Below are 25,935 nucleotides of genomic sequence, written 5' to 3'. Positions count from 1 at the left end.
GCTGTGGGTGGAAAGAGCAAACGCTCACAGGGAAGGGCAGGGCAGGGCAGGTTTGTTCAGCTATCAAGTGAGAGTTTCATAGGTGAGGACTGCTTACAGAACCAGAGCACTCAGGGATATTTTCCAGGGGATACTTCAAGGACAAGGTGAAAGGAGGGATTTCTATCAAGCTCTCAAGCCACATACCTGGTGGTTTGTCATGCAGAGGGAACACTGAGGAGCTGAAGAGGGGCTGAGAACTACCTGGCATTGTTGGTGTCTGGGAGGTGGCACAGCTGGCTCAGGGTGACACTGCCCTGAGTGCCCACCTGGTTCTGCCCTGGCTTCTCCCAGCTGGACCCTCAGTGTGCATTTCCTTTTTCCTCAACTTGCTCATGTTGCTGGGGTTGTTTCCTCCTTCTCTAAGTCAGGCTCACTGGGAATGGGAGTTCAAGCTACAGAGTCAATCACTGATCCTGTGATCCCCCTCAGGCAGGTGGGTGCCTGGGAATGAGACATTCCAATTTTCCTCTGACCTGTGGGGCTGTCAGTAGTGAATTCTGTGTGCCTGGAGAATGAGGTGTGTTTCCCAGAATCAAACCCCATTGTCAGGACACTTGGCTCTTCTCTGAGATGTCCTTCCAAGCTGGGAGCTGCCCTCAAGAATGCAAATCACCTTCATAGCACAATTGTGTTATCTGAAATCCCCAGTGCAGAGGGGCAGAGATGCTGTGCCCATCCCAGGAAATGCTGTTGAGTTGGTGGGATGAGCCATGTGTGTCCTTGAGACCTTGAGCCAGACTGAGACATTGAGTGGTCTGTGATGGATCTCTCTGCTCTCAACAGTGTCTAGTGGAATTTCAGACAAAAATGGGAGTGTGATCACTCTGTCTGAGGAAGGTCCAAGTCCAGGGCAGCTGGAACATGGAAGAGGGAGAGAGCAGCTCCCCTCACTCTGCACTAAGTCACAGACATGGTCCTGTTTGGGAAGCCCTGCTCTGCTCTTCCTCAGGGCAGCACAAATACTGAGGGGTTCTGCCATCCAGGAAAACTCCACAGGGAAGATGAGGAGAGTCAGAAACAAAACACCCAAACCTCTGAAACTGTCTTCTGGAATCCTGAAATCTTCTCAAAACTGCGAGTGCAGATGCCCATGAGAAATTTTGCTTTAGGAGCAGTTTCATCTGACACAGCTGAACACCAGGATGGGCTCAGTCCCCACCATGGCCATGATGACCTACCCTGGAGCAGAGCAGGGCTGACCCTCACAGCCAGTGGGCAGAGGGGCTGCTCCTCATGGGAAATGTAGTGAGCACCAAGCAGGGCTCCAGCCATGGATATGAAGGAAAGTTTCCTGAAAAAGGAAAAGTGGGGAGTGTGAGCAGAAGGGAAAGGGGTATTGGGAAATGGCTGTAACTCTTTGAGAAATATCTCATCTGATTTAGCACTGTTATTTCCTCCTTGGACAGTGCCCCACCTACAGAGGCAGCAAATGCCCAACAGCAGCTCCATCAGCCAGTTCCTCCTCCTGCCATTGGCAGACACGCGGCAGCTGCAGCTCCTGCACTTGTGGCTCTTCCTGGGCATCTCCCTGGCTGCCCTCCTGGGCAACGGCCTCATCATCAGCGCCGTAGCCTGCGACCACCACCTGCACACCCCCATGCACTTCTTCCTGCTCAACCTGTCCCTCACAGACCTGGGCTGCATCTGCACCACTGTCCCCAAAGCCATGCACAACTCCCACTGGGACACCACAACCATCTCCTACATGGGATGTGCTGCACAGGTCTTTTCTTTTATGTTGTTCATTTCAGCAGAATTTTCTCTCCTCACCATCATGTGCTACGACCGCTACGTTGCCATCTGCAAACCCCTGCACTACGGGACCCTCCTGGGCAGCAGAGCTTGTGCCCACATGGCAGCAGCTGCTTGGGCCAGTGGCTTTCTCAATGCTCTGCTGCACACAGCCAATACATTTTCCCTGCCCCTGTGCCAGGGCAACGTCCTGGGCCAGTTAGTCTGTGAAATCCCTCAGATCCTCAAGCTCTCCTGCTCACATTCATACCTCAGGGAAATTGGGCTCACTGTGGTTAGTGTCTGTTTAGGTTTTGGCTGTTTCATTTTCATTGTTTTCTCCTATGTTCAGATCTTCAGGGCTGTGCTGAGGATCCCCTCTGAGCAGGGACGGCAGAAAGCCTTTTCCACGTGCCTCCCTCACCTGGCCGTGGTCTCCCTGTTCCTCAGCACTGCCATGTTTGCCTACCTGAAGCCTCCCACCATCTCTTCCACATCCCTGGACCTGGTGGTGTCAATTCCTTACGCAGTGATTCCTTCAGCACTCAACCCCCTCATCTACAGCCTGAGGAACCAGGAGCTCAAGGATGCTGTGAGGAAAATGATGACTGGGTGCTTTTCAGCAGCAAGAACCTCCCAGTTTTCTTCTGTACAGCGTTCACAATAAAACTCATGACAGGCTCAGTTTGCCTTCCCAGGTTTTTCTTGGTGGTCAGTTGTTTGGTTTATTTCCTAAGCTTGTTCTCAATGAAATTTTGTTATTCATCCTCTCATCTAAATCACTGTCTCTTTTTTAAATTTAACTCTTTCAATCTTTAATTGAGTAATTGTGCTATCTTTATATTTAAACAAAATAAACTCTCTTGCAGTAGCCTTGTGTGTCTGAGGAGGTTATTGGAGATCATTGGATTTTTCCTTTGAGATTTTCAGGCACCTACAGGCCAGTTCCATGTGTGCAGAGAAGGGCAAAGAGTCCCAGCACAGCAGCACTGCCAGGGAGCACCAGCACTGGGCCTTTGCTGACCTGCTCTCTTTCCACTTGTACACTCTCCTGCAGAGCCCCTGGGCTGGACTAAGGCCTTGGTCCTCTGCCAGCTGGGACACAGACCTGCTGCATGTCCATCCTGGGCTCACAGGCAGGGACAGGCCATGGGCACTGCTGGGACACAGCTGGGCTCCACAACAGCAGCTCCATCAGGAAAGGGCTTCTCCTTAGCTCAGGACATGCAGTCTTAGGGCTTTTTGCAAGTTCACTCTCAAGAACATGCCAAGGGATAGACTCTGTAGAGGCTCCTTGTTTGCTTGTTCTCCAGGGGCTCTAAATCTGAGTGTGAACCAGCAAACAGAGCCCTGTAACTGCAGGGGCTACAGCAGGAAACAGGGAAAATGATCTGGTGAGTGTTCTGTGTTACCCTCAGTGAACACACTACTGCTACCCATGACAACAATAGCAGTAATAAAAGCTGGAACTGTAACAATAAACCCCACAAGAAGCACATGAGGTGCACAACACCATTGCTCCACTGCTCACCACTCAGTGCCCCATGCCCAGCCCAGCCCAGACACAGATCAGCCCTTCCTGACCAACCCCCCATTAACACCCTGAGCACAGCTCTGCATCAAAGGGAACATCCCTTGGGCCAGTTGGGCTCAGCTGTCCTGGCCCTGCTCCCTCCCATTCCTGGGAACCTGAGAAGATCATTGGAGGCCATGATTGAACAAACCTCTCACAGACTCCAAGTCAAAACCAAAACTCAAAGCACCTGGAAAAACCTGCAGCCCCTGAATCTTTAAGGAGCCCTCAAGGGCCAATCCTGACAAAGCCTCCCCAGGGACTCGCCCCAGCAGACCCTTGGAGGCCACGACTGCAGGGAGGCAAAGGCTCTGAGCAGCAGCTCAGGTGCTGAGCAAAGCCTGGCTTGGCTGGAGGCAGCAGAAAGGCCCAGCCCTGACCCACAGCCCAGTGAAAGGCACATCCTGTCCCTCACACCTTGCTCAGGGCTCTGCTGGGGGCACTGGCATGGGGGGTGATGCTGAGAGCAGGACAAGAGAAAGAGAATCAGGAGGGGAGGGGGCAGATCAAGAAGCCAATCTTTCAACAAAGAAATTGAAAGGAGTGACACAAATGAAAACAGGAAACCAAAGTTACCTGGTCCCTGAACTCAACAAAACTTTCAAACTTGTAAAAAGATTCCAGCTGCCAGCCAGGTGAGTGGATTTCCACCTGGCTGCTTCCATGCTGGGATAGTGGGGCTGATAGTCAGCAGTTGCAAGGTCATGAAGCCCAAAAGCTGAGATTCCTTTGCTAGAGATTAGGAAATTGAAAGAGGAATTGGAAAAGAAGGAGAAATTTACAGTCTCTGGAGATGACTCTTCTCAAGCGTGAGGGGAAGAGATCCATTTCAGGAAGATTTCGTGAACTCCCCAGGAAAGTGAAGCTCAGGAAACAAAGGTATCCAGTACTTGAGGGAATTACCTGCGCTGGAAATCATCTATAGTGACCTAAAAATTGAAAACACCCCTAAAGACTCAGAGGATGTTCCTTGCACAGTGGCCATGAGGAGGTTCAAAGCACTCCTGGATCACATTCCAACAGCCTGATGGCATTGTATTCTCTCCAAAGGGATACACCAGGGGATGGCACCCTCCTGGCTCTGAAATGTAGTAGAAACTCAGGGCACTTCCTCATCTCCATGGCCCAGCAGCTCAGCTCTCAGGGGCAGCCCAGGAGATCAGTCCTCTCCTGCCCCAGCCAGAGGGAAAGGGAGTCCCAAGCACAGGCCACATGGGGATCTCTGGTTCTTTCTGCATGGCCAGAGGGAGACATGAGGAAGTGGGATGGTGAACCCACCTTTGAGCTGGGAGCCCATGGAGGTGAACTGAGAGGGAAGAGAGCTGTGGAGAAGGGGTCAGCCAAGAAGGATGTCCATGTAGTTGCTGCAGGGATACAAGAAAGCAATCAGAAATCTCCCAGGCATAAAAGGACTAAAATCAACTCTTTTGATCCTGGTAACGGGACTTCTGGTCTGGTATCACAGAGGTCAGACAGTGAATACTCTGGCCAGGAACAGGAATAGAGGTTTCCTGCCTTTGGCCAGGAGGAGAAAACGGATGACCAGGCACACTGCACTGTGTGGATTCCATGGCCTGGCACAGCCGATCCACAGAGGTGTAAAGCTTTAGTAGACACTGGTGCCCAGTGCACACTGATGGCATCAGGGCACAGGAGTGCAGAACCCTCTGGATCTCTGCAGTGGCAGGGGGATGCCAGGAGTTGTCTGTGTTAGAGACTGAGGTGAGTTTAGGAGGGGAGAAGTGGGAAAAGCCCCACATTGTGTATGGCCCAGACTGGCCTTGTTTTCTGGACACTCTGCTCAAGGTGCTCCAGGAAACTCATCACAGACCAGCCCCTCCCAATGACCATTCCCAGCACTGGTTTGTCACCCACCTCTGAGAGGTGGTTTGTTCCTTCCCAGAGGGACTTCAAGTGACTGGGCCAGAAGTGCAAGAGATCCCAAGTCTTTGTCCCCTCGGGCACAGCACCATCTGTGCCACCAAGGGCTGTGAGCAGACCTGCTGTGCTGAGGCTCTGGGGCCATGTGGCCTCCTGGCACAACCCCAGGAAGGCTGGGCACTGTCACCCCTTGTCCTGCCCTCAGCATCACCCCCCATGCCAGTGCCCCCAGCAGAGCCCTGAGCAAGGTGTGAGGGACAGGATGTGCCTTCCCCAGGCTGGAGGTCAGGGCTGGGCATTTCTACTGCCTCCAGCCAAGCCAGGCTTTGCTCAGCACCTGAGCTGCTGCCCAGAGCCTTTGCCTCCCTGGAGTCATGGCCTCCAAGGATCTGCTGGGATCAGTCCCTGGGGAGGCTTTGTCAGGAATGGCCCTGTGGGGTTCCTTAAAGCTCCAAGGGACTGCAGGTTTTTCAAAGTACTTTGACTTTTGCTTTAGGTTTGGAGTTTCTTAGAGATTTGTTCAATTAAGGCCTCCAATTATCAGCTGTATTGAGTCCCTTGAGATTCTTAGTCAGTATCAACACTCAGTGGGGCTCATTAATGCTTCAAGGTACACAAAGCTTATTGAGGTGCTTCTTTTTGACACCCAGTCTGTGAGAGGTTTGCAATATCATGGCCTGCAATGATCTGCTTTAATTAGTCCCTTGAGAGGCTTTGTCAGTAACAGCCCACAGTGAGGCTTGTTAATGCTTCAAGGGACTCAACATTTATTAAGGTACTTTCCCTTTCCTTTTGAAACCGAGTCTATGAGAGGTTTGTTCAATCAGAACTTCAAATTATCTCCTCCTACCAGTCTGTGAAGAGCCTGTATTGGGAATGGCCCTCAGTGGGACCCATTAGTGCTTTGAGATACTTTGTGATTTTCTTCTGACTTTGACATATGGAAAGGTTTGTGCAATCTCCTCTCAGGACCTGAGGTCAAGGGCTCAGCACCAAATGCACCACGGGGCTTGTTAAGATAAAGGAAGTCCTAACAGATCATGGCTCTTTCTGAGTTTGTCCTCTAATCAAGGAGAGTTAATTAAGAAAGATGCCTCATACAGTCTTGGAAAAAGGTTTGAAAGAGCTTCTAAAAAATGTGTATTCTTATTTTAAGTGCTTTGGATAATTACTTTTCTTTTTAGAGAAGAGGTGATTGCAGCATTCTCTGATTGATATTGGCCCAGGTTCTCTCCTAAGAAGGTCTGGACTAATTGGAGAGCAATCCCTTGAGGTTTGAGAGTGTGGACAACTTTGCTCCACACCTCCCCAGCATCATCATGTCCCTCATCAGTCAACTGGGGCCTGCTTTGCTCTGAGAACTGGCTGGACACAGGCAAGAGGGATTTTTCCTCTATTTTTGCTGCAATCTGAAACTCATAAGTTTCACCATTGAAAACAAACACACTCCTTGGACTTTCACCTCAAATCCCCCCAGTTTTACCCCAAATCCCCAGGATTCCACTCAAAATCCCATAATTACCCTCAAAATTCCTTTAATTCCACCGAAAGATACCCTGATTTTCACCTCATACCACAATGGTTCTACTCCAAGTTGCTTTAATTCCAACTCATATCTCTATAAACCCATCAAAGTCCTGCTGATTTTGCCCCAAATCTCCCGTGTCTTCCACCCAAAATTCTATTAATTCCACATAAAACTCCTCTGATTTACCCCCAAATCCACTTAATTTTCCTGAAGATCTCCATTATTTTTGCCCAGAGTTTCCTTAATTCCATCTATAACCTCCCCAATCCCATATATTTCACCAAAAGTTACTTTAATTTCACCTAAAATTTCTCAATTCTCTTTATTTCCACCTCAAATCTTCTTAACTACGTGCAAAATTTCCTTATTTCTACCCAACATATCCCTAATCCCATCCCAAATCTCTGACCTCCACTCAAAAATACCTTAATCCCTCTTACAATCCTAAGTAATTCATCCCAAATCCTGTAGGTTCCACAGAAATCCCCTTAATTTCACATAAGGATTATTTAATTACATCCCAAATTCCTTTAATTCCACCCAACCTCTCCTAATTTCACCCCAAATCCACTGAATTCCACTCTGAATTCCCTCAATTCCACACAAAATCCCTTCCCCATCTCAACAGCCCCCCAAGTGCCCCCAAATCCCCCCGACCCCCAAGTGTCCCTTTGGAGCCCCAAATCCCGGGAAAGGGCCCATGGGAAGGGGGGATTGCGGGTCTTTGGGGAGGTTGGGGTGGATTTGGGGGCCTGGAAGGCACTTGGGGGGCACTTGGGGGTCCCATTGGGGCCTGAGGGGCATTTTTGGGGCACTGGGAAAGAACTTGGGTGTCCGAGGGGACCCCTGGGGGTCACTCGAGTGTCCGACAATGGAATCTGGGGGTCCAGCGAGGATTTTAGGGGTCACTTGTAAGTCCTGGATGAACTTGGGGGTCACTTGGGGGTCCGGAGAGGTGATTTGGGAGTCCTGAGTGGGTATTGGGGGAGCACTTGGGGGTCCTGGGGCCCTTCTGGGGCAGTTTGGGGTCCGGGGGACACTTGGGGGGCTGCAACGGGGGTGGGACCGACCCGATTGGGCGCGGGGGGGGCGGGAGTTGTAGTCCCGCCTGTGATTGGCCAGAGCGGGAGCGCGGTGCATGACGGGAGATGTAGTGCTGGACTCCATGAACCGCCACCGCCCGCTGCATCCCAATCAGAGGCGGCGCAGACGGAGGGCGGGACTGGACGGCACTGCTGGAGAGTTGAGCAATGGCGGCGAGTTTGGCTAATTTCTGAAAATTTGGGAGCATTTCGGGGGCATTCGGGGACTCGGGGCGGGTTTTGGGGGTCCCTCACGACCCACCCACCCCCCACAGACCCCCCGGGACCCCCCCGGGGCCGTGTTGGCCGTGACGGTGAAGGAGCCGGGTAAGCCCCTCCCCCCACCCCGGGATGTGCCTCAGAACGCCCCAAATCCCCCCCGAAAATACCCCTGAGACCCCCCTAACCCACCGCCTGGGACCCCCAAACTGCCCCGGAGCCCCAGGATGCCCCAAATCCGGTCCTGAACTCTGCGGAGCCCCTGAAACACCCCGGGCCGCCCCAAACACCCCAGAGATCTCCTAAGCCCCTCCCAGACCCCCCAAACCTCTCCCAGACCGTCTAAACTGCCCAGGACCCCTAAAATGCCCCCATACTCACCTAAATTCAGCTCCCAGACCCCTCAAACCACCGCAGGACTCACCAAACCCCCTTCTAGGGCACCCAGACCTGCCCAAATTCTCTCAACCTCCTCCCAGACCCCCACCCAGACCCTCCTAAACCTCTTCAGGACCCCCCCTAGTCTTTCTCCCAGTCCCTCCAAACCACACCAGGTCCCCCAAACCGCTTCTAGACCTACCCCAACTATCCCAGGATCCCCCCAAAGCTCCCTCCCAGACCTCCCAAAACAACTCCAGGGCCCTCCAAACCCCTCCAAGAAATGCCGAGGGTCCCAGGGGTGGCTTCTGCCCTGAGTCTCTGCTCGGGGTGCTCAGAGACCCCCCTGGGACAGTAAAACAGGGAGCCTGGAGAGGGGGGACCCACAATACCTGTAGGACCCCCAGCAAGCCCATTAGGGGAGACCCCCCAGAGCCCAAAGTGGAGAGATCAGAGAGCAGGAACTTCTGGGAGGCTTTTTTGGGGCTGAATCTTTTGTTGTGCAGGGGGGACACAGAGCTGGGGAAGGGGGTTTTCAGGGGGCCAGAGGTCCATGGAAGGGGGGATGTAGCAGCTTGGAGAAGGGAAATGGAGGGTCCAGGGGAATCTGTGCCCAGGAAAGGGGGGTCCATGGGTCGGGGAAAGGGGAATCATGGGGTAGGGAGATCCAGAGTGTCCAGAGAAAGGGATTGAAAGGGTCCCCCAGTGTTCCAAAAAGGGAAGGGGGAGTCTGTGGTCTGGGAAATTCAGGAGTGGGGGTTCCAGGGGTCCCAGAGTGAAAAATACAAAAGCAGCACAGGAGGTGTGGGACCTGGAAGAGGTGGAATGGCCAGGAAAGGGTATGCAGGGGAGTATGGGTGCAGGATAAGGGGGTGCAGGGGGATCCCAGTGCCAGGGAGTGGGTGATCAGGAGGGTGCCAAGGTGAAGGACAGGCAGGACTGGGGTGGGGAGAGGGAGTTGGTGGGTCCAGGGGGTCCCTGTGCCCCTAAAAGGGGAGTCCAGGGGATGGCAGGTTAAAGAAAAAGGGAGTGTGGGATGGGTGGGAAAGGGGGGTCAGGGTGTTCCTGGAGTCACAGAATTAAGGAGTGTGGGGACAGGAAAACTGAGAATGGCCGGGCAGGGGTTTCTGGAGCCCCGGCAGCCTGGAGAGGGAGGACACTGAACAGACAGGAGACCCCCAGCAGCCAGGACAGGGGGTACCCCCAGAACCCCAAAATGGAGAGGCCAGAGAGGAGGAGTTCCTTTCAGTATTTTCTCGGCTGAATCTTGGAATTTTTGAGATTTTTCTGGACACAAGAAGCTTGTTAAGTTCTAGAGATGGTCTTTGGGAGGAGGATCCCCCAACCCAAGGCACTCACACCTTGTTTTTCCCCAGAAAACAGGATTTCTCCTTCCCAAAGCTTGTCAGGATGGAGTAGGAGGCTGCGAGGAAGAGGAAGATGCCCTGGGCCCCCCAGGCAGGTGAGGAGGAAGTCAGTGCCCCTTTGCCCCTCTCTTGTGCTGCATCTTCCAGCCCAGCATGGCCCCGGCTGCAGGACAACCCCGCTGCCGATGCCGTCCTGCCGGGGCCGGGTTTGGGGGGATGTCCTTGGCCTTCCCTGTGGGCCGGAGGCAAATGCCCTGCCTGTGCTTGTTCCTTCCTGCCCCAGGCCCCGAGCTGAGCACGGAGAGCACGGAGGACAAATCCCCCCGGCAGAACCTGCTGGCAGAGGCTGTTTTGAACGACTCCAGGGTGCAGGAAGTGAGTGGGGAGGAAAATCCACGGAGATACCCCAGGAGGAGAATCTCCAAAACTAGACCTGTGTGCTCTGAGGAGGAAAATCCAACCCAGTGCCCCAAAGGTGGCTGTAGCTTGAGCAGGTGCTCCGACCCAGTGATGGAGCAGCGACATCACTCAAGGGAGAAGTGCTACAAGTGCTGGGAATGTGGGAAGAGCTTCAGATTCAGCTCCCACCTGATCCGCCACCAAATGATCCACAGTGGGGAATGGGCCTACACATGTGGGGAATGTGGGAAGGGCTGCAGCTGCACCTCTGAGCTGATCCGCCATCAAAGGATCCACACCGGGGAACGTCCGTACGAGTGTTCGGAGTGCGGGAAGAAGTTTAGGACCAGCTCACAACTCTTCTCACATCAGCGCACACACACAGAGGAGAGGCCCTTCTGCTGCACCCACTGCAGAAAGAGATTCAAACAAAACTCCCACCTCGTCACCCACCGGCGCATCCACACTGGGGAGAGGCCTCACAGCTGTGAGGAGTGTGGGAAGAGCTTCACTGACAGCTCTAACTTGACCAAACACCAACGAACCCACCAATAAGGGAAGCCGTCAGAGTGCGCAAACTGCGGGAACAGCTTCGTCTGCTGCTCCAGCTTCATCACCCATTGGAGTACCAATGTTGAATGATCCACAGTGACCCACATTGAGCACAGACTTGGTAACCCATGTTGGGTAAAGACCTGGTGACCCACTTTGGGTAGAGTCTTGGTGACCAACATTCCTGGTGACTCACATTGGGAAAACACCTGGCTGGTGGTCTCCTCATCCTCCTGGTTCCCTGTAGGCACCTGGGTGAACAGAGTGGGAGGAACATCCATCAGGACACAGAGCTGACCTTGAAAATCCTGTGGGATGAGGGGATTTGATGGCTTTAGGCCTGTGCCAGGGCATCCCTCATTGGAATGTCCAAGCAAACAATGCCCTGTTTGCAAATGTATCAGTGGTTGGCTGAGGGGACTCCACTCTGGTTTCAACCCCAGATTAACATCCTGATGGTGAGGCAACCCCAGGAGTCAAATGGCTGTCAGTCAATCCCTTTATACTCTAAAGGTCCAATCCCCTTTCACAGGGGCAGGTTCTTCCAACATATCCCTTCTTGGGGTGTGTGTGTGGAGATTCCTCCCTTAGGGTGGGAACCCCCACCAAGGTCACTCCTCGAGGCTGAGAGCAGAGATCTCCCCAGGTCCCTTGGGCTGGGTGAGTTCCATTAATCTCTACTTAATAATTCTTTCTTTTGTGATAGCTTTAGTAGAATTGCTTCATCAGTTGCTCTAGGATGGTGCACTGTCCTGTCTCACACTATACTGCTGGTAGGTTTAGCATTTATATTGTGTAGTAAATAATTTTGATTGACATCTTTTATCTGATCACTTGTAATAATAAATAAACCCTAAGCCTTCCATTTTCCCCCTGCCCCAGGGTGCCTCCCCCTCTCCAGCAGCCCCAGCACCCCACACAGGTTGGGAGCTCAGGGAGACACCCCAGAGCCCCCTTTTCCAATCCCCCCTCTGCCCAAAGACCCCCATGCGGCTGTCCATCCTGTCAGCCCAATCCCCATTTTCCACCCTTCTGCCTATTCCTCCCCTTTCCCATTGTCCCCTCAATCCCCAGCCCCCCCAAGATCAGTTTGGAGGTCTTGCGGCTCTTTCGGTGCAGGAAAGCCCAGGAGGGGCTGGAATCTCCCTTATCCCGGGCCGTGGGATGGAGGGCCCGGCACAGCATCCTCGGGGCTTTGGCAGAAAGGCTGCAGTGGGGAGGGACAGAGCGAGGGGGAGGGACTGACACACACCACTCGTCTCTTGTTAGTGCCACTGGTGTGACACCCCCTTGTCCCCCTGAGCCCCGAGACAGATCCAGCAGCTCAGTGCCTGCTCTGCGCTCAGCCCCAAGCCCGGGATGGGCCGTGGGGTCTGGGACACAGCCCCGCTCTGGGGGGCACAGCCCCACTCTGGGGGGCAGAGCCGCTGCTGGGGGCACCGGCGGGGCCGGGGGCCTTTATCCCCCTGGTGCAGCTCCAAGCGCCCGAGGGCACAGCCCTGGTTTGTGGGGCTGAGTCACAGCAACCCACCCAGGGCCGCACTGTGAGCCAAAGTGCCTTTATTGACACCGTGGGCAGGCACAGGGTCTGTGTCTGACACGATGCAGCTCCCCAGGAGTCAAATTTGGGCCGGTTCAGGAGGGGAATTTCAGTGAGGACACCGGACATTCCGTGGTGCAGATCCATCTGAGTGACATCAATCACTGCACATCCTTCCAAGCTACACAAACATCTTGTGAATCACCTGAGACAGACATTTTTAGGGCTTAGGCAAATGGTTAAAAGACTGAATGTCTTGTGGCTATGCATTTCTTTTCTAACTAGACATTGTTTGCTGGTTGCAGCCTCTGGGACAGAGGTGTTTTGATTTATTTCTTCCAAATGCAGGACTAAACTCTTTCAAGGTTTTCTTTATCTAAAACTCTGTATGGTTAAAAAAAATTTGTTTTATCGTTTTACTGTTGTTTGTTCAGAAATTCCTGTCTCCTGCTTATCTTTGATAGAAAAACAGAAAACATTTGTCTTTTCCCAGGGTTCAGGCCAGTTCCTAATGAACAAACCCTTCTAAGTCGCTCTCAGCAAGTCCCACTATAGCAAGCCTGGCTTCAGGGCTGCCCTCCCACCCCCAGGTTCCAGCTGGTTTGGGGGCTGCAGCCCTGCTGGGGCTCGGGGCTCACTGCGGGCAGGGGGGGGCAGGAGCGGGGTCCCCAGTGTCCCCCCGTGTCCCCTCCCTAGGGGCTGTGTCCCCCCAAGTCCCCCATGTCCCCTCCCCAGATACCATGTCCCCCTGTGTCCCCTCTGTATCCTCCCATGTCCCCCCGTGTCCCCTCCCCAGATCCCGCACAGGGAGCGGCTCCCCAACCTCTCCTTCCCGCGGAACCCCCGGCGGGCTCGGAGCGAGTTTGTGCCTCGGGGATGGCCGCAAACATCGCGTTCCTTCCCGGGTGTGACAGGCCGAGAGTGACACGCTCGGGACAGACATCGATTCTTTGTTACTGCAGAGCTGGCCCGGGGCTGCTTCACAAATCCAGCCCCAACTGGCAAAGCTTTTTACCATTTCTACATCTTGACAAACAAAGCTAAACAAGCTTGCAAGCAGCTACGAGACATTAAAGCTCAACAGAACGCTTGTTATTTCAGACTCAGCTCTTTCCCTCCTGCATCTTCTGGGAAAGGGGTCTCAAAGCACAAACTCTGCTCTGATCCTTCCAGGCGTTTCCTTCCTCTTGGAAGAAGCAGCTCCTGCCCCTGAACAGGCTCCTGTGCCCTCACAAACACTTCAGCTCCCTTTGAACTGTGAGCAGACAGTGACTTCTCTATTTATTTAAAATTTAAACTGGTCTTTTTCTCTTCTCTATTTGTCTTTTTTGCCTCTTGATCTTTTTCAATCTTTCTCCCTCCCCTCTCTTTCCCTCCCCTGCCTTTTCCCCTCCCTTTGTCCTTTCTGCCACCTCCTTCCAGCAATGCCTGTTCAGCTCAGGGCAAACCCTGCCCTGCCAGGGCTTCCCGAGGTGCCTCTTGCCCCTCCAGCCCAGGGGCTGCAGAGCCCCAGCCAGGCTGTGCTGGCTCCATGGGATGTGGCACACGCGGGGGCTCGGCTGCCTGCAGGTCTCCTCAGCCTCTGCCTTGGCACAGGCGCCCCAGAGGATTCACCTGCAGGGGCCAGGAACGCCAGCCCTGGGCTCTGAGGCTTCTCTGCCACAAAGGGAAAAGAAACCCAGGAGACAAAGTGTTCAGGCCAAGGGGAAGTGTTGAACCCCTGCAGTGATCTCAAGGAACAGTCCAAATGGGGCAATGCTGGGAAAACCAACGCCCTGGGTGTGGGCAGGGGGTGGGAAGAGCATCTCTCTCTTGGGAAGCACCAGTGGGATGGGGATGGAGCCCTGGGGTTGGTGTGGAGCACTCAAATTCCAGGCTGTGGTCACCTCTGGAGGCTGAAGATCCATCTCCAGGTCCTCAGACACACATTGGTGCCTGTGAAGGACCTGCCTCGGATCTCTTGCCCTCATGAGCCCCAAGAGGGTCCCTGTCCTGGGTGGGGCTGGGGATGGACTGAGGATCCAGCAAGGGAGGCCAAAGCGGAGGGGAGAGGACCCAGCCCAGCCTTGTTCTGCTCTTCCCTTCCCCAGGTTCAGACTGGCAAACATCCCACCCGGTGCGTGTTCTCCTCCCTCTGAGTGTGTTCCTGGGAAGCCTCAGCTTCAGCCTGGCTGTGGCCCTGACTGGTGAGTCCCACCCAGGCACCCCCGTGGGGAGGATCCAGGCCAGGCACCTCCATTTAGGGGGATGGGAGGATCCCAGGATTTTCCCAGCATCAAAGCAGGCTCCCCAGGCAAAGCACCCTTTGGGGTGACTCCCTTTTTTCCCTGTAAACTGTGGTCCAGGCGTCTGCTCCTCACTCCATCACAAGAATATCATCCCCAGTTTCTCCCTTGCAGCTGCTAGGAAAAACCTCAATAAATTAATCCCATTTTCCTGCTTTTTAGGACTGCCCATGTGTCTCCCTCAGCTTTCTCTATTTCATTCCTTGGAGATGACATTTTCTTCAACTGGAATTCTGCTGTGTGTGCCCAGACACTTGGCCTGGTTTCCAAGGAAAATGCTGTTACTTTTCGGATGCTGAGGGCAACTGGACCACAAGCCAGGAAAGGTGCAAGGACCTGGAAGCTTCACTGGCCATCTGAAACACCAGGGGTGAATTGGTGAGGACTGGGCTTGAGCTGCTTCCTTCAATCTTAAACATCCACTGCTCTGATTACGTGACCAATGTGTCTGTTCTGAACAGGCAGGGGTCACCAGTATGGAGGCCATGCTGCTGAGAACGCAGCTGTGCTGGGCAGGGCACATCTCCAGGATGGAGGATCACCCACTGCCTCCCGAAGATTGTGCTCTATGGAGAACTCGCCACCGGCTGCCACAAGAGAGGAGCCCCGAAGAGGAGATACAAGGACTGCCTGAAACAACACCTCAGCCTTGGCCATATTGCCTGCCCCAATGGTCCACTGTGGCCTCCAATCGGGATTCATGGAGACACACCATTCACGACGCTGCTGCTTCCTTTGGGAACGCAGCACAGTCAGTCTGGAGGAGAAAAGACAACGCAGACAGAACCTTTCCTTGCCAATATGGCCAAAGGAGACGTTCCCCTGTGCCTTTTGTGACCGGACTTGCCTATCCCGTATCGGCCTTTTTAGCCACCAGCAGCTTGCAGCAAGCGTGGGTAGTGCCCTTCCCAAATCTTCGTTCATGAAGCCTGGACATGAGAATGCTTTTTGCTTCAGGACTGACCCCCAAGACACTCCTTCAATCAATCACTTCAACAGTGCAAAGTCTCCCTGCTATCAGTCCAAGCTGTCAGTTCTGCTGCCCCTTCCTTCCTTCACTCAGAATGGAAAATTCCGTTATTTTATATTCTTTGTGCCCAAGATGGCCCTGACCACCATGTCACCCACCAGCCACAGAATCACAGAATGGTTTGGGTTGGAAAGGACCTAGACAAGGTTGATCATCCAGCCTTGCCTTCAACAACTTCTGGGGATGGGGCAGCCAGAACTTCTCTGAGCAACCTGTGCCAGGGCCCCAGAACTTTCCCAGTAAAGATTTTCTTCCTAATATCTCATCTAACCCTTCCCTCTATCAGTGTGAAGCCATTGTCCCTTGTCCTGTCACTCCAGGCCCTTCTAAACAGTCTCTCTCCGTCTTTCTTGTTGGCCCCTTCAGGTCCTGGAAGGCCACAATTAGGTCACCCCAAGACCTTCTGTTTTCCAGGCTGAACAATCTCAGCTCTCTCAGCCTTCCCTCATGGCAGAGCTGCTCCATCCCTCTGATCATCTTGGTGGTCTCCTCTGGACTCTCTCCAACAGCTCCATGTCCTTGCTGTGCTGGGACCCCAGAGCTGGAGGGAGCTCTGCAGGTGGGGCAACATCCAACCAGGTGTGTTCCAGCAAGGACAGCGTGGAACCTCCTGGAACCAAAGGGCCATTGTGACACCACAGAACCTCCTGGAACCAAAGGGACACCATGACATGGCACAACCTTTGCAAGCAAGAAGGAACCGTGCACACTGAAGAATGTCCTGGAATCAAGGAGCCCTTTTAGAGCCTGGTGAGACCAAAGACATCTTTGGACACTCATCACAGACCATCCCCTCCAAATGACCATTCCCAGCACTGGTTTGTCACCCATTTCTGAGAGGTGGTTTTTATCTTAACAGAGGAACATCAAGAGTTTGGGCCAGAAGTCCAAGAAATGCGAAGTTATTGTCCTCTCGGGCACAGCATCGTCTGTGCCACCAAGGGCTGTGAGCAGACCTGCTGTGCTGAGGCTCTGGGGCTTTGTGGCCTCCTGGCACAGCCCCAGGAAGGCTGGGCACTGTCACCCCTTGTCCTGCCCTCAGCATCACCCCCCATGCCAATGCCCCCAGCAGAGCTCTGAGCAAGGTGTGAGGGACAGGATGTGCCTTCCCCAGGCTGGGGGTCAGGGCTGGTCCTTTCTGCTGCCTCCAGCCAAGCCAGGGTTTGCTCAGCACCTGAGCTGCTGCCCAGAGCCTTTGCCTCCCTGCAGTCGTGGCCTCCAAGGGTCTGCTGGGACGAGTCCCTGCGGAGGCTTTGTCAGGATTGGCCCTTGAGGGCTTCTTAAATCTTCAGGGGCTGCAGGTATTTCATGGTGATTTGGGTTTGGGTTTTGACTTGGAATCTGTGAGAGGTTTGTGCAATCATGGCCTCAAATGATTTCCTGAGGGTCACAGGACTGGGAGGGAGCAGGGCCAGGACAGCTGAGCCCAACTGGCCCAAGGGATGTTCCCTTTGATGCAGGACCGTGCTCAGGGTATTAATGCGGGGTTGGTCAGAAAGGGCTGATCTGTGTCTGGGCTGGGCTGGGCATTGGGCACTGAGTGGTGAGCAGTGGAGCAATGGTGTTGTGCTCCTCATGTGTTTCTTGTGGGGTTTATTTGCTACAGATCCAGTTTTATTATTGTTATTGTTGTCATGGGTAGCAGCAGTGTGTTCTCTGAGGGTAACACAGAACACTCACCAGATCATTTTCCCTGTTTCCTGCTGTAGCCCCTGCAGTTACAGGGCTCTGTTTGCTGGTTCACACTCAGATTTAGAGCCCCTGGAGAACAAGCAAACAAGGAGCCTCTATAGAGTCTATTCCTTGGCATGTTCTTGAGAGTGACTTTGCAAAAAGCCCTAAGACTGCATGTCCTGAGCTAAGGAGAAGCCCTTTCCTGATGGAGCTGCTGTTGTGGAGCCCAGCTGTGTCCCAGCAGTGCCCATGGCCTGTCCCTGCCTGTGAGCCCAGGATGGACATGCAGCAGGTCTGTGTCCCAGCTGGCAGAGGACCAAGGCCTTAGTCCAGCCCAGGGGCTCTGCAGGAGAGTGTACAAGTGGAAAGAGAGCAGGTCAGCAAAGGCCCAGTGCTGGTGCTCCCTGGCAGTGCTGCTGTGCTGGGACTCTTTGCCCTTCTCTGCACACATGGAACTGCCCAGTAGGTGCCTGAAAGTCTCAAATCAAAACCCCTAACCAGCTTGGCAGGGCTATTGCAAGAGAGTTTTTTAAAATAGAGATAGCACAATTACTCAAGTACAGATTTAAAAGAGTAAAATTAATGAAAATAAAAAATTAATTAGATGAGAGGATGAATAAAATAATTTAATTGAGCACAACATTATGACAAAAAGAACCCACTGGCCACCAAAGAAAACCTTTGAAGGCAAGCTGAGCTTCTCATGAGTTTTATTGTGAACACTGTGCAGAAGAAAACTGGCAGGTTCTTGCTGCTGAAAAGCATCCAGTCATCATTTTCCTCACAGCATCCTTGAGCTCCTGGTTCCTCAGGCTATAGATGAGGGGGTTCAGTACCGGAGGCACCACCGAGTACAGAAATGACAGGGCCAGATCCAGGGATGGGGAGGAGATGGAGGGAGGCTTCAGGTAGGCAAAAAATGCAGTGCTGAGAAACACGGAGACCACGGCAAGGTGAGGGAGGCACGTGGAAAAGGCTTTGTGCCGTCCCTGCTCAGAGGGGATCCTCAGCACAGCCCTGAAGATCTGCACATAGGAGAAAACTATGAAAATGAAACAACCAAAAGCTAAACATACACTAACCACAAGAAGCCCAATTTCCCTGAGGTAGGAGTGTGAGCAGGAGAGCTTGAGGATGTGGGGGATTTCACAGAAGAACTGGCCCAGGGCATTGCCCTGGCACAGGGGCAGGGAAAATGTATTGACTGTGTGCAGCAGAGAGTAGAGAAAGCCACTGGCCCAGGCAGCTGCTGCCATGTGGGCACAAGCTCTGCTGCCCAGGAGGGTCCCGTAGTGCAGGGGTTTGCAGATGGCAACGTGGCGGTCGTAGCACATGATGGTGAGGAGGGAAAACTCTGTCACGATGAAGATCAAAAAGAAAAAGACCTGTGCAGCACATCCAGTGAAGGAGATGGTTGTGGTGTCCCAGAGGGAGTTGTGCATGGCTTTGGGGACAGTGGTGCAGATGGTGCCCAGGTCTGTGAGGGACAGGTTGAGCAGGAAGAAGTGCATGGGGGTGTGCAGGTGGTGGTCGCAGGCTACGGCACTGATGATGAGGCCGTTGCCCAGGAGGGCAGCCAGGGAGATGCCCAGGAAGAGCCACAAGTGCAGGAGCTGCAGCTGCCGCGTGTCTGCCAATGGCAGGAGGAGGAACTGGCTGATGGAGCTGCTGTTGGGCATTTGCTGCTTCTGGAGGTGGGGTACTGTCCAAAGAGGAAATAACAGTGACAAATCAGATGAGATATTTCTGAAAGAGTCAAAGCCATTTCCCAATACCCCTTTCCCTTCTGCTCACACTCCCAACTTTTCCTTTCTCAGGAAACATTGCTTCATATCCATGGCTGGAGCCCAGCTTGGTGCTCACTACATTTCCCATGAGGAGCAGCCCCTCTGCCCACTGGCTGTGAGGGTCAGCCCTGTTCTGCTCCAGGGGGGTCATGCCCATGGTGGGGGCAGGGCCCATCCTGGTGTTCAGCTGTGTCAGATGAAACTGCTCTTGAAGCAAAAGTTCTCATGGGCATCTGCACTCGCAATTTTGAGAAGATTTCAGGATTCCAGAAGACAGTTTCAGAGGTTTGGGTGTTTTGTTTCTGACTCCCCTCATCTTCCCTGTGGAGTTTTCCTGGATGTCAGAACCCCTCAGCATTTGTGCTGCCCTGAGGAAGAGCAGAGCAGGGCTTCCTGAACAGGACAATGTCTGTGGCTTAGTGCAGAGTGAGGGGAGCTGCTCTATCCCTCTGTCTTCTTCCAGCTGCCCTGGGCTTGGACCTTCCTCAGACAGAGAGTGATCACTCTCCCATTTTTGTCTGAAAAGCCACCAGACACTGTTGAGAGCAAAGAGATCCATCACAGACCACTCAATGTCTCAGCCTGGCTCAAGGTCTCAAGAACACACATGGCTCAGCTCACCAACTCAACAGCATTTCCTGGGATGGGCACAGCATCTCTGCCCCTCTGTACTGGGGATTTCAGATAACACAATTGTGCTATGAAGATGATTTGCATTCTTGAGGGCAGCTCCCAGCTTGGAAGGACATCTCAGAGAAGAGCCAAGTGTCCTGACAATGGGGTTTGATTCTGGGAAACACACCTCATTCTCCAGGCACACAGAATTCACTACTGACAGCCCCACAGGTCAGAGGAAAATTGGAATGTCTCATTCCCAGGGACCCACCTGCCTGAGGGGGAATCACAGGATCAGTGATTGACTCTGTAGCTGAGTCAATCACTGATCACTGAGCAATGGACACTGAGGGTCAAGCTGGGAGAAGCCAGGACGGAACCAGGTGGGCACTCAGGGCAGTGTCACCTTGAGTCAGCTGTGCCACCTCCCAGACACCAACAATGTCAGGTAGTTCTCAGCCCCTGTGCAGCCCCTCAGTGTTCTCTCTGCATGACAAACCACCAGGTATGTGTCTTGAGAGCCTGATAGAAATCCCTCCTTTCACCTTCCCCTTAAAGTATCCCCTGGAAACTATCCTGCAGTGCTCTGGTTCTGTAAGCAGTCCTCACCTATCAAACTCTCGCTTGATACCTGAACAAACCTGCCCTGCCCTGCCCTGCCCTGCCCTGCCCTGTCCTGCCAGGGTTTGCTCTTTCCACCCACAGCCTCTTCCCCAGCACTGAGGGAGCTCCCCAGACCAGCTGAGAGCTGCCCCTGGCACGTGGCAGAGCTCCTGCCCTGGCACAGCACCCTGGGGTGCAGGACCCTGCTCTGCAGGACAGTTTGGGGCAGCCTGGGTGGCACAGCCTGGATTCAAACCCTGCAGCCATCCCTGGGAGGAGGGAACCCTGCTGGGATGTCCCTGGGATGGTGCAGCAGAGAGTCCCTGCTTTGCACCCTGTCCTCCTCTTCAGCACTAGAGAAACTCTGATATCCCACATTAGAGACCCCCCAGACTGTGGGATGTGCCAGCGTTCGGAGATCTTCCCACAAACTGCACATACATTGCCCTTCATGCAGACTTACCTTCTGAAAGCCTGGAAAGATTCCTCTTCCAGTGGATCTTCCTCTCAACTTTCCTCACACCCCAGACTGTGTGTAACCTCTCTCTGCCCTGCTTTTCTGCCCTGGGTGTGTGCAGGCAGTGCCCTGAGCCCTGCTGGGCTGTGCACAGGAGCTGCTCCTGGGCAGAGCTGTCTCTCTGCAGCGCTGCCCGCTTGCCAGGAGCTCCCTGTGTGCCAGGAGCCCGGCTCAGCTCAGCAGCACAGCAACAGCCCAGGGCATTTAATGGCCCTCTGGGGGGTTTGTGTTGTTTACAACAGACTCAGTCCATCAGAGTAAGTTCAAACAATTTCTCAAGAACTCGAATTGACATCGAAACACTGAAGTTTCTTGTAGTGCTAATGGGTCCCACTGAGGAACAGGACTGAGAAAGTGTCCCCACATTCCAGTTAGAGCAGAAAACTGGAGGCAGTGATGACAGTTATGGACAAGCAAGTCAAAGATGTCTCTCATGCTGAGTTAAACTGGCTGTGTTTCAGAATTCAAAGGTCCTAGCACTGACCTCCAGACCCTGAGAAGGGAGATCCATTCCCTCCCTCATTCCTCAGGGCTCTTCCTGGGGCACTGGCATGTGGAATGTGCAATGCCAAGGGCGGCACAATGGGGTGGCACCTCCCAGGCTGCTGAGCAGGGACAAGGAGGCAATGAGGCCCCAGGGCTGCAAGGCTCACTTGTCTCCTCATGCCATCAGGGGCACACACAGCAACCATGGCCAAAGGCCTGCACAAGTTGGCTCTCTTGGGGCCTTTCAGCTTCTGCACATCCCTGTCTCCTCTCCAGCCCAGGCTGTCCTACGGTGTCCATGCCCTGCCCCTTTCCCTGCAGGCTGTCGGCATCCCCCGGCTGCCCCACCTTGCTGGCCCCTTCCTGCACTGACATCTCTCCCTCCTCCCTGGCTCTGCCTTGGAACACAAAGCCTTGGACTGATCCAGACTCCTTCAGGGTGATGTGTTGCACCACAGCACTGCCCTTGGGGGGAAATTCCTTTCTCCTTGTGTGCAGTCTGGACCTCCCCATTTGCCCTTTAACTGCCCTTCAGCCCTCTCAAACGTCTCCTTTTCTTTCCTCAGTCTCCACACCACTGGGTCCAGGACTTGTGCTTGAGGCCTCCAAACCCCTCCATGGGATGTTTCTGGTCCCTCTCCAAGATGTTTAGCCATGAAAATATTATGCTCTTAGTGCAGGGGAGACACAGTGACATTTTCTGCCAAGGGTTGTATTGGCAAAACAAGGCAGAGGAACTGGAACTGAATGAGGGGAGATTTCCATTGGATGTCAGGAAGAAATATTTTGTGCTGAGGGTGGCAGGAACCTGGGCCAGCTTATTAAGTAACTGAAAACTCCATTCCTGGATCTGTCCAAGTTTGAGAATTTTGTACAGCCTGAACTGTGGAAGGTGTCCGTGGCTAATGCAAAGGTCCTTGGACTAGTGTCTGGTTTAGGTCTCTTCCAACCCAAACAGTTTATTAGTCTTTTATTCTTATATCCCCAACTACTTCTCCACAGGGTTGCATATACTGACATGCACCATGTTGGCATTTTAATGTGACCTAATCCCCAACACTTTATGAAAATGGAAAAATTGTCCTTTTAGGGACATGAATTTCAATGACGTTGGAGGAACCTTTCAAAACTCAAAAGTTACAAAGGAACTAATAGAGATTTCCAACATTTCTGCATGAAAGGCTCCCCAAGTGATCAGTGACAGCCCCCAGGATGGCCTTGCAGCTGAGGTTGGGGGTTTTCTCACTCAGGTCCTGAGACTCAGGATGGGCAGCCAGAAAGTGCATTTAGGGACTGTACAAGACTTGCCATGGGATGTCCAGGAAATGACCAAAGTGATTTGTGGAGGAACAGGCATGAGAAAATAGAGCAAAAAATGGATGAAAGAAGCTGAACATGTTTAAAGAAGTGACTGGTCAGTGCCTTTCCCTGACCATGCCCTGCAACTGACTCCACTGGCTGTTCCATTTTCCTAATCCCTCCATTGCCAGGAATTTCCTGGAACAAGAGATCTCTGTGCTCTGGGTATGGAGGGAGATCCAGGTGCATGGCTCTGGAATGGAAGCCACAAATCATCAGGTCTTGTGTTCTTTGGGGCCCAGACACTGCTGAGACTGGTGTGTGTGCACAGAACACTGGTGGGTGTGGCTGGGTGTAACCACCAGTGACCATCAAACCAGAGTAACCAGCGAGTGGCAGAGGCCTGGGAGCCACTGTCTGAGATCATCTCTTGAGGGATCCACATTGTCTGGGTGTCTCTGCAGCTCCACATCTTCTCCTGACATGGCAGAGCACACAAACAGCCCATCCTTGTGTCCCTTTCCCCACTCACTGTGCTTTGGTTTGGCTCAGAAACCTCCTGAGGTCCCTTCCAGGATGAGTCCCTGTGCATTTCCCTCCCCCATGGACCTTCCCTTCCTGATGCAGCATCTGTGGGGCAGCAGAGCTGGGTCAGTGCAGGGACAGGGCTGGCTGTGACAGGGGCCATGAAGCCACTGCCAGGATGTGACAGCAAGGACAGTTTGCAAAGAAAAAAATTAGATGTGGGGACTTTGTTTTTTAAGGAAAGGAAGGTTTGGCTGAGCTGCCATGTGAAGAGGATGAAAGACAAGGGGTGTTGAGGAAAACGGAATGCTCAGCCTGGAGATGAGAAAAAGACTTTTTTCCCAGTTGAAGGGCCAGTGCAGAGCAGGGTGGCCACAAGCCCAGGCTGCCTTCCTGCCTGCCAGGGTTGGTGGGGCTGTGTGACAGAGCTGCCCCCAGAATCAGAACCTGGGGGGCTCTCCCACCTGCCCCACTCCTTCACCTCCCCCAGATGGAATTTCTGTTGTGTGGGTTCCCTGATGTGCTGGATGACCTCACAATGCTCCCTGGCCAGAATGTCTCCTGAGGGCCACCCAGGCTGCTGCAGTGGAAGTGACCTCACAACCATCACATTCCAGAGATATCCCCCATGCCTGGCCTCCCCTTTCCTCTGCCCCTGTCTGGTCTCTGATTATATTGTAGGAATGGTATTAATTAGCCTTTTAATGAACTGCTTGAATTAATGACAAGTTGTGTGTTGGGCCTTAAATCACTTTCAGCCAGCACTCAGCAGAATTTAACCAGAGCTGCCATTGTGAGAACAGAGCTTGGGAAAAGCCTCCCTGAGTGATCTGAGGCACAATCCATTGCCTTCTGCACCCACAGCACAAGAAATATCAGCTGCCCTTTGTGCCAATGGATCTGCAGTATCTGGAAGGGAAGAAGTCTTGTCAGAAATGGACTTGTGAAGAAGATGAAAAACTTGCCCAAATGCCTTAAAAACAGAACTTTTACTGTTGTATAAATGCATGTCACAACATGGATTCTTTTGTTCTCTTTTGCCTAGTCACTGTCCTCTTCCCAAAATCCCACAAGATAACCGTTACCTCGGCACTCAGGGATGCATGTAGTGTCCTGGAGGAAGCTTCAAGTTTTCTTATTGGTTCTTATTTACTCTTTTCTCTTGGTTGTTATCCCTGGATTTCTATTGGTAATAGTCCAAATCCCCCCTTGCTCACTATTGGTGGTATTTTGAGTCCCGCAAAACCTTTATATACCCCTACCCTTTATCAATAAACTCTCTCTCTCATTCCTCTCCTGTGGTCCCTGTGTGATTCTTTTTGGGCTCCCTGGAGACCTCGTGGTGGGGGACAGAGTGGGAGCACATCCCCTCCGGGTAACAGGCTGACTCCCGGGACCTGGAGTCCCTCTCAGCCATTGCATCCCTTTCTATGGGGCTGGACCTGGTGGGTCTTTCTGCAATACTGCCTTTAATTTCCCTTTTTGGAAGGTGTATATTTTCCCCAGCTGGGTCAAGATGTTGGGGTCTATCACAGCTGCCTGAAGTAACTCAGAACCATAGAGTGTCCTGAGTTTCAGGGACATTAAAAGATCACCTGGGTACAACCTCAGTGACATGGACATGCACAACTTCCACTAGACTAAGTTGCCCAGAGCTCTGCCCAGCCTGGTCTTGAACACTAGAGATGGAGCAGCCACAGCTTCTCTGGGAAACCTGTGCCAGACTCTCAGCACCCTCACAGGGAAGAATTTCTTCCTAATACCTCATCTAAACTTACTCTCTGTCAGTGTGAAGCCATTGCCTATTTTCCTGTCACTCCAGGCCCTGGTAAACAGTCTCTCTCCATCTTTCTTGTTGTCTTGTTTCAGGTTCTTGAAGGCCACAATCAGGTCACCCCAAAGATTCTCTTCTCCCAGGCGAACAATCCCAGCTCTCCCAGCCTTTCCTCACAGCAGAGCTGCTCCATCCCTCTGATCATCCTGGTGCTTCATCTGGACTCACTCCAGCAGGTCCAAGTCCTTCCTGTGCTGGGACCCCAGAGATGGAGGCAGCACTGCAGGTGGGGTCTCACCTGAGAGGGCAGAGGGGCTGAATCCCCCTCCCCTGCTGCACAGGCTGCTTTGGAGACAGCCCAGGACACCACTGGTCACCACTTGCCTTGGTGACCAAAGATCCAGTAACACATCCCCCCTGGAAAGGCCTCCTGACCTGGGTCAGGAAGTTTCCCCCCATTCATTCCAGGAGTCTCCTGCAGTGTCCAGAACCCTCCATGTTGCTTTCCAAGGAGGTGTTCAGAGGATTGAATTCCCTCAGCAGGACAAGGGCCTGTGAGCTCGATGCCTCCTGTGAGCTCCAGGTGAGACCATTCCCACCTATTTCATCTCCTAAACCAGAGTCACACATCCTGTACCCTGGAGGGGATGGAAAGGAAAAGTGATTTGATGATTTAGGGAGTCTTACAGGAAGCCACTGTAACAGATGTGTGAGATGAGTGCAAAGCTGATCATCCAAACCCCAGGGGTGTCACTGACACTGGTCACTGCTCCCCTGTGTCAGGTGAGAGAGCTCCACCTCAGAAACCTCAGGGAACTCCTTGTGTGAGGTGGGGCAGGGGCAGTGCTGGGCAGGAAGGGTTCAACTGGGGCACTGGGAACATTTCTAGGCAGAAATGTATCAAAAATCATCCAGAGGGAAACAAATGTTATGCTCTTAATATTCTTTTTAGTTCTCCTCCTTGTGTTACAGGGACACAAATACCTGATGCTCTTATGTAGGTTCCCTGGACCCTCTGCCCAGGTTGCATCTACAGCTCCAAAGGGCT

At 53.1% G+C, this 25,935-nt stretch overlaps 2 protein-coding genes across 2 annotated transcripts in view; one reads left to right on the top strand and one right to left on the bottom strand.

Moving 5' to 3' along the window:
* The window catches only part of LOC139673814 (zinc finger protein 850-like), a 701,437-nt gene that overhangs the window by 285,269 nt on the left and 390,233 nt on the right, over positions 1-25,935 (bottom strand). The gene's annotated exons all lie outside the window — the stretch shown is intronic.
* On the top strand, positions 1,472-10,755 carry LOC139674213 (olfactory receptor 14C36-like). The gene is made up of 3 exons (XM_071560402.1): positions 1,472-2,422; positions 8,113-8,164; positions 10,085-10,755. Exons 1-3 carry the CDS (start codon positions 1,472-1,474, stop codon positions 10,753-10,755), a joined length of 1,674 nt encoding a protein of 557 aa, XP_071416503.1.

Source organism: Pithys albifrons, chromosome 7 (assembly GCF_047495875.1).
Source record: "Pithys albifrons albifrons isolate INPA30051 chromosome 7, PitAlb_v1, whole genome shotgun sequence".
NCBI lineage: Eukaryota > Metazoa > Chordata > Aves > Passeriformes > Thamnophilidae > Pithys > Pithys albifrons.
This window is presented reverse-complemented; position numbering and strand designations above follow the sequence as displayed.

Excerpts from the sequence above, each read along its gene's own strand:
- LOC139674213 (XM_071560402.1), top strand. The coding sequence starts at position 1,472 with ATGCCCAACAGCAGCTCCATCAGCCAGTTCCTCCTCCTGCCATTGGCA. Across the intron at positions 2,423-8,112 it reads GAACCTCCCAGTTTTCTTCT|ACCCCCCGGGACCCCCCCGG; the intron begins GTACAGCGTTCA and ends CACCCCCCACAG. Across the intron at positions 8,165-10,084 it reads CGTGACGGTGAAGGAGCCGG|GCCCCGAGCTGAGCACGGAG; the intron begins GTAAGCCCCTCC and ends TTCCTGCCCCAG.